We start from the raw sequence: 13641 nt of genomic DNA on the forward strand, positions 1-13641 counted from the left end.
CCCGCCCCCCATTTCAACCACACTATGGAGACTTCTGACACCATTCTTTGAAGTATCATTTGAACTAATCTGTCGTCCAGTAAAAAATGCGAGCAAACACTTCGCTATGTGATAAGCAAAAAAGAGACACCGCAAGTTAACCATGAACTTTTCTTGTGCAACAACCATAAAAAGAAACCAGCAGCTGCACCATTGGCCTAGGCACAATATTTTTCTACCCTGGAAACGTACGTTGTTTGACTTTGTAAGAAAACCAGCGCATCATTCTAATAAATGTTCACCCTTTAAATCTCAAAAGAGAACAAGCATATGAACTTAATTTTTTTAGAGTTTTAGTTTTAATCTTCAGGTGTGTCAGGTCTGGAGAGGACATTGCCTATCATGGTACCCACTCCTTCCTGTTGTCTGTCTTCCTGATCAGCTCAGTTTTTCTCATTGTGTTATTTGCTGCTTACTACCCTTTAAACCATCTGTAAATAAGTATGTATCTACATCCCTGGAATTCTGACATATCACTGGTTATTACAGATGGATTTCTCTCCTTGAAAACCTGCCATTCTTAATTTTCAAATGCAGGTCTCTTACCAAGACCTGGTGATCTTTCATATTCGTAAACCATGTCATTAAAAAATAAGCCTTCATACCATAAATAATGGAGAAAACATGTACATATAAAAGGATGAGCAAAGATAACACAAATATTACCCTACCCAAGGGAAGGGTTTTGCTCCTAAAACACATGAGTGATGGGATTGGTAAAAACTGGCCCAGCAAATTGATGATAAACATAAAAAGTGGGAGACAGTGCATCTTATTGTTTGACATCTCCTTTGTGTGAAAACAAAATCGTCTACATCATTACGAGAAGTCACAGTATCAATCATTTACCGCACAGTTCCACAAAAATATGTTTTTCACAATACATGGCAAATACTATACAAACATTGTGACTATGAGTCCATACTTTTGAAAAAAAAAAAAAAAAAAAAAAAAATTCATTCCTGACCAATGCAGTATTTGCAACACAAAGCTTTAATTCGTGCAATATTCCACTCTCAGAGCTTGTGTCATTCCATAAATCCATGACTTCATACATTATTTGAATGAGAGAGAGACATGCATACAAACACTGTTTGGGGCATAAGTGCCAGGAGAATGTAAGAAGATGAAAAAACAAAAGCGATACAGAAGGAAAAAGCAGCCACAGCCTCCCATCTCTCACTATACTTGATCAGGTATGAAAGCGCCCAAAATCATTGGATTGATGCAATCTCATTTTTTAAGTTTTAGTAAGGTTTTACGGCTCTCTCAACTGCATAAAGTCATATGAGTGCCAAGGGGTGGATGTCAACAGAGAACAGGGAATCAGGCTTACTCTGCTCACCTCTCTAGCCTCAACAGCACAAACTCTGCTTCCACTATCAAGGCACCCCGGAAATAGCAGTTCACAAGAGAGGGACAAACATAAAAAAGAAGAGGAGGAAAAATGAGACGATAGTAAGGATGAGGAAAGAAAAAGCAGCAGTTCCCCCTGTGTTGTTCCAGCACAGTATGACACGAGTATGACAATGATAAATCAGCCCATTTAAAATTCTACTGTGCATTAGAACATGTTAATATCCCCCCTTTGGGAATGGCCTAAAGACACTTCAGTCAGTAGTACTGCCGGGGGGGAGGGGGCATGCAATCTCAACAACTGAGAGTTGAAATGAGCATTCTCAGTGCCACAGAGTTTGGGAGCTAACAATGGATAAGAATTCCTTACCACATCTCCAGCAAACATCTCATTTATATATGTCAATATCTTGCCAAAAAATCCGGCTTTGGGCAACTATATGTAGTTCCCATTAGTAAAAAGGTAAAGAGCTTCGACCACCCCTCTCCACATTTCCCTTCTAAACACACAAACAAATGGCAATTAGAAAAAGCGCCCCCCCCCCCCCCCCATGACACCTTTTAAAAAGTAGTGCACAGTAGAAAGGGCAAAACAGATCTCATGAGCAGGACAAACATTGAAATGGCTGTTGAATCGCAGTGAATTATTATGAGGGCTAAAAAAAAAAAGGAACACTCCAAAAAACCCAAAAAAAGTGACAGATATATATAGTAGACAAGTATGTATGGTGAGCTAGTTAGGCCACATGAGATCCCACTACACCTTATTTTTTGGACAGGTGATATAAAGGCTTTGGAGTCAATCTTCTTCTTTTCTTCTTTTTTTCTTCAGGAAAACGAAACTACAACTACAATAGATATGTCAAGCTCAAGGCAATGTGCCACACCAAAAGATGGTACACATAGTGGGAATAAAATGGAAAAAAAAGATAGGTGTCCTTCTTTTCCTTCTCAAACTGGCCTTATTAACGCTTTGCAGTCACTTGGCGCAATAATGTGACGGTGAAAATTATCCGTTCCAGTCACCTGGCGCAGAACTGCGTCATGCTCGAGATGTCCATTGCAGTCACTCTCCTGGCTGGGCGACCAGATGGGGTATTTTGTACTACTGGCTGTGTGACTGCAAAGTGTCATGACATGTTACTAAATCTCTCTTAGGTTCGATACAAATAAAGGCATATTATATGTCTTTTGAATCAAGACAAGTGATAAGAATTCTAATAGGAATGCATGTACGTATATCTGGGAAAGCAAACACTGTCACTTTCATAAATAAACATTTGATAATCTTTCCTTCCAATCCGCCTGAAAAGAGAGCTTTGACAAATACCCCCCATCTTCCACCAACCTCTTCACACGCAAACACTCTTGACAAAATTTTTCTCAGTGCAAGTTGATACCAACAATTGTAATTGTAATACAAAGTCATAATTAAAAAAATGTGTATTGCACAAAGCAATATCTGCTAAGAATAGTAAACATTAATACATATATCCATATATTTACATTTCACTTTTTTTTAAAAATCACACAAACTGTCTGAAAGTATACAAACAAAGAGTGAAAACGGAGGGCGCAAAATAGAAGCAAAAAAAAACATCATTTTTTTCACCCTAAGTACTGAAATCCTCACGTCACACACAAGCCATTTTGCTATAGATTTTACTGCTTACCTCACAAAAGAGTAAACTTCACATACCATACAATTATTTATTCACATCAAGAGCAATTCTTTCTCGCCGACAGCTCACTAATCTATCTCACATTATGCTCCTTGACTTGAAATGCCACTTGCCGTCCTGTAGATTTCTATCAAGGTAACTTGAACAATACTGATGATGTTAAAGGCTAGAAAAAAATACTGAGAAAAACAACCACACACAATAGGCCTATATTGAGATATGAGTTTTTTAAGTTAACAACAGATAGCTGCATAAACCATAGCTTTACAAAATAGTATGGTTATGTGTATAATAAGACCTGAAAATTAGAAACGTTTGTCATCAAAACCTGAAGACAGACTGCGGGGCAGCAGCACAACTGTTGTAATTGTAATTCAGGTTTTTCAAATTTTACAGGAGCAAAAAGCTGATTTTTCATCATCATGTATTATATCCATCAACAAAACCTGGAATTTCAATTCAAAGTGTATTTTCACCCAAAAAAGCATATGATTTTGAGGTTTCCCCGCATCCACTTGCCCTGGAACATGTAAAACCGTGATTTTTTTCTCTAAAACCCCGAGTTACAATATTTGAGCTGCTACCCCGTGGGATATGAACGATTACACTCTCTACTTTGTAAATAAACACTCAGATGTCATAATACTGACATGACATGACGGGTACCCAGTTACATGTATTCAGTTCATGAATCACAGAACACTTACAATAAGCAAAATAACTTCCCTAGGTAGCCAGCGTAGCGTACAATAGAGTGTTTAATATCTACTGGAAAGTATATCCGCTAAAGTAAGGCATAACAGAAATTGCCACAGTACATCTATAAGTAGTAACAAACTAATTTTTCAACATTTACTTACTGCTCTACTCAAACCCTATCCCTTTTAGGTCAAGTTCCCAAAAATGTACAAAGTGGGAAAACTATTAATAGCGGATATCACATTCTTCGCATCTTGCACTTATAAATAAAGTAAAAAAAACAAAACAAGTCCACATATAATATATAGATATTTTTTCAAGATCGCATAAGCTTAAAAGTTACTTTTATAAAACTGCCCAGAGAACAATAACTTTTGATACAAAGTATACAAAACTATGAAATATATCCATGTTTTAATTTTTCTTGTCTAGCCTGTTGCCAGGATTCAAACATCATTCACTGCCTTATGCATAAAAGCTATAATCATGAGCTTTTGTTATTTTTTAAAAAAGATATCTTTGAACAGTACTAATTGTTTATATGTAAACAAACAAGCAGAAAGCTGCAATGTCAAAACTATGGTGAAAATATGGGCATGTGAGAAAAAACATAAATAAATCCATTGGAGATGAAATATAAGTCTAAGAGTATGAGCATTATAAACAAACAGGCAGACCTGTCCTTCAAGACAAGCTGGTTTTCTATTGTTCACATAGCTCATTTTCTGTGCGCTAAGTCTCTGAAACAGCATTTACAATTTTCAAAAGAAGCGAATCAAAATAATTATGATTTTCAACTGAAAAAAAACCTCCAAAAAAACCTATGAAGCATACTTATGTGTGATGAACTGGGAGTGCTTAAAAAAAAAAATCACCTTCATCTTCCACACTGCTGCTGCAATGAAGTCGTTTGTCAACTGAAGTAAATATGAGTCTGTAGAAACCTCAAAGCAAAAAAATTTATGTAAAAAAATACGCACAAAAACTACTTGTTACATGCTTTTCATGAAAAAAACAACAACTTCCTCTGACACTCTTACTTGTCTCGTCTAAAAACGTTGAACCATGTGAAATAAAATAAGGTATTGAAGTTTGTATTCTGGTCCACCTTACTGTTTGAAGTTCAAAGAAAAAAATTACCCCTGTTACAACACTCAAAACTGTGTTTTATATGAGTTCATTATCATTGTACATGGACCGACAATACTCAGAGGTTTTTACACTTGATTTGATTACACATCAATCAACATCACCCTTATTCAGTATTTCCAGATATTTCTAAAAATTCGAGACTTTCTCACAGAACACACCAAGCAAATAGTTTCTAGCCACTACTCTTCATAAATTTGGGATTATTTTGTTTCACGAGACTGTAAATCAAAAATAAATTCCTATATTTTGTCTCCACCGAAACCAGAAACAAACCAGAAAAGAGCAATAATAATAAAATGCTCAATATGCTGCACAACCAATCTTGAGTGCAAAGAGACTGAAAAATAAACAAAAAACAAAACAAAAAACTCAAATCAAATGAATAAACTATTGGATGAAAAAGCAGAAATTTCACAAAAACTATGACCTGTCAAAAAACTACATACATTTCAAACCCTTGGATAGTTATTGTATCAGACTTCTAAAAAAAAAATTTTTTTTTTTTAAAAAGCGACTTAAATTTTGAATAAGGCAAATACAATTTACGAGCACTACGAATGCCTTGGAATTTTCCTACAATGAAGTGAGTCTTCGAAACAAGAAATATAGCAACTTGTGAAAAACAACTGCCAGGTTCAAAGTGCAGCTAAATCTGCATATTTTTTTAACTGCTATCTATATCTTACACATTAACAAACAAAATGCTCAAACCTCTGCTTCCACTCAAATTGCAAATAGGTTCTTTAGCTTACAAATTGTAATGAAGTGAATCCACTTTAATTTTTCCTGTAGACTGTTCTCAGATACAGATGTACATTTCTACCTCAAAGATATCATGATGAGAAGTAAATTTTACATGTATATATTAATAAAGAGATTTGGACTAAACTTACCTTCACAAGCTTTCTTTTAAATGAGGCCTGTGCAACATTCAATTGTCCAGTAACTCCAAATTCTAAAGACCTCGTACAGTTGTTCAAGTAGTTCTAACACTTTTAATTGAAATTGTGTAAATTCGCATCTCTCTTTTACCACACCCTCATCACAGACAAATTGCTGAGGAAGCCTTCCATCCCAAGAATATATTCACCAGTCTCTTTCACTTCCTTAATACAACAATGTCTTCAAAATCAGAATTTTAAAAAAAAAGTCATTAATGCACTATCACAGTCACCATTTAGCTACAAATAATATCTACATTTACAAAATTCACAGAAAGCCTGTCCTACATAATTCACACACGATGAATCATTGCTTGTATCAACGTAACTCAGAGGAGGCACACACAACATAACAGTTTCAAACACAATGATATCCTCAGCAAGAACAGCTTTTTGATAAGTTCAACCAATTGATGAGAATGCACCAAACACGTTTTTGTCCACTGCATCTGTCAAAGAGGCGGCTATTCATGATGAGTGGCCGTAATTATCAACTGTTGTGTGAAACTTCTGACGCAGATCTAGACAACAAGCGTTGTAAAATGTTCCGGACGGCGCTGTACACGTGGCGAGGTAGAGCACAGGGCTGTAGTTTTGTCATGACACTGCTGCAATGGGACAAATAGTCAGTAAGCCAGTTAAGGAAAATTTCCAATAAAAGAACAGCAAAAGAAATAATGAATAATAATGTTAAAAATGTCTATCTGGCAAAATAAACATAAACAAACTACAAGAGGCCTACAGAAGTAGTTTAAAGTAAAGTTGTTCCCGCATCCGATCCGGACATTGGGGATTGCCTTGTTAGTGAGACAACTTCTTGGGCCTTCAGCATATTGTGGTAGGGTGGCCAGTTCCTTTCCACGCCGCTTTTACTTCCCCAACTTGAAGTCAGGTACCCATTACTGCTGGGTGGGCAGGAGGGGGCGAAAAAAATCTGTGTCCGAACCAAGGCTCGAACCCGGACGTTCCGCTTCGGAGACAAGCACACTAACCGCTCTGCCACCGCACCCTCACAGAAGTAGTTTAACAAAGCCAAATTTAACATATGCATAAAATGCTTCATAAAAATGTATTTTTACAATCTTTCTCCAAGGTCTATGGAAGTGCATTTTAGTTATCAATATTCACCTCACTGTTTCTATACTTGACTAGTTAATTCAGACTTATCATCTTTATTTGTGTCCACCTTCCCTACTATTTAAACTCCTCATGTATGAATAATGTCATTATTCAGTACTTTCTTTTCCTTTATTTTCTCAGATACACATCCCAGAACCCTTTATCTTTTCCAAGTCTAAAGAAAAAAAAAGGCTTCATAGGCATGCACAAAGAAATTGTTTGCAATATCATTTGAAAAGGATATAATATTGACCAAGGAGGCTGGCCCCCATTTATGTACAGGACATATGAGTATCCATCTCTTGCTTTCCCCTGTATTGCGTAGTAGTATGGAAGGAAAAGATGCCGTCGAAATCTTCTGCGTTCATAGAACCTGAGAGCCACTGAATTTGTTGACAGAACATGCAGGTACACAGCTTTGCATTCCAGTCGTTCTTTTGATGTTAGATATGACAGTAAGCTGTCAAGGAGTAAGGATGCTGAAAAGAAAAAAAAGAACAAACTTCGAATAAAGAGAGAGAAGTAATGAAAAAATACGAGTACAGTTACCAACTGGAGCCCTGAGCAAACTCCCTCATTTGTGAAGCCACTGTTTTATATATATTAAAAACCTATCCTGATTGGATGAGAATCAGCATGTGGCCATTTTCCCTTTCTGCAGCTATCGCTATTGACCTAAATGCGGCCAGCTATATTTGCAATGCCCTTATCACTAATAAATGTAAAGAAGGAAGTAAAATAGATCAAATTAAATTGAAAATGTATACCTTGAACTAAAAAAAAATACCAGAACTTCAGTTCAACACAATCTGTTTAACTACACAACATTTAACAGGTAAGCATCTGACATATTGGACATTGCAAATAATATTATCTCCACATTCACATCAAAACAACTAATCACATCTCCATGACAGTAATGAACGCCCAGGCTTGATGAGTAAATGAAACTGCTTTTACCAGACTACACTTACCCATATTTCTCTGCAAAGTTTAACTAAACCATTATTCTTCAGACACAAACAAAGTAGAGGCCCTTTCAAATCAAAGATACAATGTGTGTCATGTCATCTTTTTTTTAAAATCTCCCCATATCAGGGAGCCATCAAATTGAAAACAACTATCATAGACACCATAATAAAAATTGAGACGATTTTATAGGTTAAAGGATCGGCAATGATACTAACTTTGCTAGGTAGAACCAGAAACAGAATTTGCAAGGCGTGGTGACCCTAGGGATCTAATCATAAAAAGCAAAGTCATAAATATTGGCAGAGGACTGGGCCTGCTCTGCTCTGGTATTGGTACACTAAGTATTTCACCGCCCATAGTACTTACTGTTAACTACCAAGCTTTTTTCTCAAGCTTAGGACAGTGATTTCGTGGATTTCATTGCATGAAAACGATATGATTTCGAACTTCCTGCCCCTTTCATTAGTACCCCTCTGATCTTAATCATCAAAGTCATTATAATCATAACAAGTAAATATAAATGGGACAGTGGAAAACAGCTCATTTCCCGCTACCCCTTCATTCAGAAAAAAAAACTATGAAAAAAACTATTTTACCTATCCCATTTCTACGGAAATCTCCAACCACGCCAAGACTGAGTATGTACGCCACCTGGGTGGCGGGTGGGTAGTAGCTGGCAAGCAAATCGCCATCCTGGAACAGAAAATGTGGAGGGGCAAATTTTAAAAGATAAAATCTCTGGACACATTTTGTAAGTTACTACTTACCATTTTTTAGATATTAATGTACTATTACATTTGAAAGGTTCAGTATCGCTTTTAAAACTAGCATTATTGAAGGTAACAAGCTAGCAAATATCTTATTTTGAAACACTTGTGAGGTTGAGTAAAGGAAAACTTCCAAAACTATGAGTAGAAGCAGGAATTCATTTTCATTATTGCTTGTAAAGATCTGTCACATGAGAAATCTGAACTCACAAGTCAAAACCTATTCCCCAGAGTATATAGACCCACAGAGAACCTAAATTACCTCCTTGTTGAGTTTACTTTGAGGCTTTAACTCTGCTACAATGAGGCCGATAATTCTTGCATGGTGGGTTGCAGCGAGAGAATAGAACCTGGAGTTCGAGGTAATCTCCTCATACCATGAGTCTGGATACCTGCAACATTTTGAGAGCAGTACATCATTTAGCATGACTTCAAAGGAAACACATTTCTGAGTGGCTAAAAGGCTAAAATAAAATATGAAAAATAATTGTATATGATTCATATCCACTGGAAACAGAACAAGATCTCTGGTAACTAAAATGAAAACTATTCACAGCACAAACGCAAATATTTTGTTCAAAGAATGGAGCGACATCTAACAAAAAAAGAGATTGCCATGAAGGTTGATAGTGATACAGATAGAGGCAGATATATTTCTTTATTAACATTTGTGCAGAGAACAGCAGACTTAAAGTGGCTACAATATTGAATAAAGGAATAGTTAAATTCCTTCTGATGAAGCCCATATAATGATATGGTATAACTAAAACTAATGTTAAGAAGAAAGAAGCAGAGACAGAACCTAGATATAAAATTGACTATTCATTATTGTTCAGTTCAGTATGGGCACACACGATAAATTATCTTGAAGACACCAATTAAGAATTATTGATCAAACTTTTTTAAAAAGTTAGTTCAGTAAATATTTAGGACTTGTATTAATTATGAAAAGGTTTTCATTGGCCTAACACAAAGTTCTTTATAATTATAATGACCTCTACCTTTACGCTCCCATCCCCCCAACCCCCAATCCATTCAAATATTAATGTTATCATGTCTACCTTACATGGCCATGGAAAAGCATGTCATTACTTGCAGCTCGGTAACTTACTCAATAGGGAACCATTCCCTGCACAGTTTTTTCACTTCCCCTACATCAGATGGATTGAGGAAGCGAAGCTGTACTTCTTGCTGGACACTCAGTGATAAAACAGGCTGGGCTGTCATGTCCAAAAGATAGCACTAGGCCAGACACTTCTCTTCTTCCATCTTACAAGACACTCTCGATCATGGCTTCAGTCATTAACACATGTCTAGGATTCCCTGAGGCGAACAGTATACACCTCCATCTGTGGACATAAAAAATCTAAATTACAAAAACAGCTGGGAAAATGGAATATGAACATTTCTTTCCCCCTTATTCACGCAAAATGTGCACTCCACAAATTCCTCAACAAAAAGTGGAGCACTTGTATCAGCAGTCAAAATCAAACTTTTGCTAAACAAAAGATTACACTTCTATCAAAATACACTTCAACATGGTCCAAGTCCAAGTAAGGCTTCTGAGAATGGAAAGTAGGAAAGAGTATTATTTCATGACCCGTATTTTAAGGGGGTGGAGGGCTACACCCTGAAAGTCCGGATTCGGATCAAAATTATGGCTTTTGAGCTGAAGGCATTTTTAGCTTCTTCAACATCTCTTACAACTATTTCATTGCATAAGAACCCCCTAAAGCCTTATCTTTTCACATACTTGAAATAATAGTCACCACTATTTCCTCATAAAAAGTATCTTTTTTTTCTATCGCCTGATTTCTCAAAACGCGGTTTTTCTATATACTTTTTGGAATAGTTCCACCATTTTTCAAGCAATCTTCATGAAATTTTCACAGAGAATGAAGAGATGATGTACACTAAAGATTCTTTTGTTGAATTTTCATTATAAATATAAGGAGATGATTTTAGTAGATGGCTTCTGAAGTGTGGATTTTCACTGATTTTTTTTCAGACTAGAATACTACCTCAGGAAAAAATTCATTTAACTTTTAAAAATTCATTTAGGACAAATTCAACAAACAAATTTGTAGATCTATCGTTTGCTAACATGCATGCAAAATAATACTCTTTCTATTTCCAGGAAAAATAAGTGCAGTGTATTCATTCAAAACATGTCAACAAAATCCAATATAATATTATATGACCACCGTCTCGATGGCAATGAAATTTTTTTCTCTAATTTGATTGCGGATTTTAAGACCCCTTACTATGCTTGTTGTAAGTGTGAAATTTGGTAAAATTTGATCCACTAATAAGCGAGATAGCCTTCAGGTGCACCCCCCCCACCTAAGCTGACAAACAAAGAAGCAAACAAAGAAAACACTTTCTTCAGTTAGCAACTGGGTATCTATATTTTGCATAGAGACCCAACATGGTGATGAGTAAGAGATCACATCATCCAGTGACTCTTCATGCAGTCAGCAAAAACTGATTGGTACAAAGTGAAGAGATACTGACGACTGGTGTCTACACTATTTACTGTACTGTAAGAACATCAATTAATTATAATTCTTGTAAATAAATAATGTTACCACTCGCAAACTCATTAATTGTTAGTGAACTCAGAACAATGTTCACGTTACAACAACCTACCAGGCCATTCAGTTCCTAAAAATGTAGACATCATGACATTATAGCTCTATATTTTGTTAATAAATTAAATTTACAAGTTGTAGAAATCTAGATCTAGAATCTAGGATCTAGTTGTATTACAAGTTGCAATTAAGAAATTTCTTCAGAAATGTCGAATTCTAAGTCACAGCAATACATCTAGGCTGTAGACCAAATTATTAGACCTCCTCTATTCTCACCTGGGGTGAGAATAGCGCAGGGGAGCCTGAGATAGGCCAACGAGTGCAGTGTTCACCGTGAATAAACCCTCCAGCACTCTTGTGTTGAAAGCATACAATTTTGTTTGTGGGCAGTGAGAGAGAAAGAGAGAGAGAGAGAGAGTGAGAGAGAGACAGAGAGAGAGAGAGACAGACAGAAAGAGAGAGAAAGAGAGGAATAGCGTGAGAACTTCCGGGCAAAAAAAAGGCGACCCGCGTAGTTCGGCTCGATTAGAAAAGTTTAATAGCCATAGCATCTTTGTAGACGAACAAATTAATTTACTTTTGTGTTTTAACATTATTTTTTATCTTTGTTTTAGTCAATGTTTAGTTTTTGTAAGGGTTTTACGGCACTTGCAACACAATAAGGTCATATAAGTGCCGAAGATTAGAGGTGTTACAAGAGAGTAACAAACACAAAAAAGGAGGGGAGATAGAGACGATAGACGTTTGATAGGAAAGAAGAAGCAAACCACACCAGAGCACCCGCCAACCACCCACTTAGTCAATTTGATCATCCACACCGATAGACAATATTCAGAAAGAGACACACACAGAGAGAGAGAGAGAGAGAGAGAGAGAGAGAGAGAGAGAGAGAGAGAGAGAGAGAGAGAGAGAGAGAGAGAGAGAGAGAGAGGAGTAGATCTTGTGAGAACTTCCGGGCAAAATAAAATGGCGACCCGCATAGTTCGGCTCGATTCGAAAAGTAAAGTAGCCATAGCATCTTTGTAGACGACCAAATTAGCTTACTTTTGTGCTATTCTGCTATAACGTCATTTTTTCTTTGCTTTCGTCAATAATCAATTTGATCATCCACACAGATAGACAGTACTCCGAAATTAGGAAAAACAGGTCTTGTTTCACACCGGGTGAGAATAGCCAACGCTGGCAAGTTTCACCCAGGCCAGCCCGGGGTGAGAGGTTGATCGTATTTTTATTCTCACCCGGGGTGGCCAATAATTAAGCCTAACTACTACAGTTCTGGCTCACAAATGTAGGCTACATCTGTTGCATTTTATACTATTTTATTTAAAATTTCAGAAGTTAGAGAGCTTTTGTTAGTTGTTGTGACTGTGTTATCTGAAGTCAAACAAAGCCCAAGCAATGACAACACCTTTTTTACACTGATGCTGATTCACTCACACAACTTACTGACTCACTTCTCTACCTGGCCCTAGGCGAATTCTAGCAATACACACCAGAGCGTCAAATGAGCAGCAGTACAAAGCTAGAGTTGCATATACAGACAGGACCATAAGCCAACTGTATTGAATGTGAATAGTAACATGGTGAAATGAAAGCAGAAATATTTCAGAATCTCACGTTAGACATGAGAACTCAGATCAGATGTGACCGAACTGAACGGAGTCAACTTTCATTCAACTTCAACAAGACCACTGATTTTCCAAACCTCTCCCACTCATGTAACAACTACAAAACAATACCGTCTGGATATTATCACAAAATGAAAAGAAAATGACAAAATGTACGACTTAAGATTACTGACTCTTTTGTGGAGGATAAAGAGTCAACAGGCCAAGTCAATGATCTGATTCACCAACCTTTACCTTGTCAATATTATTCCAAAGAAGCCATTATGCCAGACATTTTATGAGACAAGCAATAAATTTCCAAGACCGAGAAAAGCGGTTCCCATCAATAAAGCTTACGATATGAAATAAATTGAACAAAGAAGTTTTAAGTAAACAACATAACCTTCTACAGATCTATCAATCAGACAATACAATATCAATACATTCTTTCTTATGTTTTAAAGATGATCAGGTGTGATTGTGATAACCTACATGGCAACTTCAACAAGTGCCAATTTGAAACCGGAAGTAAACAGTGGCAAAACTTGACCTATGACCTCCTGCAACCTTTGTTATGCGGTGAAGTTTTTTGATTTTGACCATCAAATTCCTCTTCCATAAGGTGTTCCGAAAAGGAACGAAAGAACATCGAGAGAGAGAGGAGAGAGAGAGAGAGAGAGAGAGAGAGAGAGAGAGAGAGAGAGAGAGAGAGAGAG

General features: G+C 36.7%; 1 protein-coding gene across 1 annotated transcript; it reads right to left on the minus strand.

Annotated features, from left to right (window-relative positions):
- Positions 1-2211: 2211 nt before the first annotated feature.
- LOC101852729 (N-alpha-acetyltransferase 60) lies at positions 2212-13268 on the minus strand. Its single transcript, XM_013088510.2, has 6 exons — positions 13120-13268; positions 9839-10076; positions 8990-9119; positions 8557-8653; positions 7233-7467; positions 2212-6498 (listed from the first exon to the last, which is right to left on the minus strand). The coding sequence occupies exons 2-6, from the start codon at positions 9952-9954 to the stop codon at positions 6360-6362; spliced, it is 717 nt and encodes a 238-aa protein (XP_012943964.1). The 5' UTR covers positions 9955-10076; positions 13120-13268; the 3' UTR covers positions 2212-6359.
- Positions 13269-13641: the final 373 nt, after the last annotated feature.

Source organism: Aplysia californica, unplaced genomic scaffold (genome assembly GCF_000002075.1).
Source record: "Aplysia californica isolate F4 #8 unplaced genomic scaffold, AplCal3.0 scaffold00753, whole genome shotgun sequence".
Taxonomy (NCBI): domain Eukaryota; kingdom Metazoa; phylum Mollusca; class Gastropoda; order Aplysiida; family Aplysiidae; genus Aplysia; species Aplysia californica.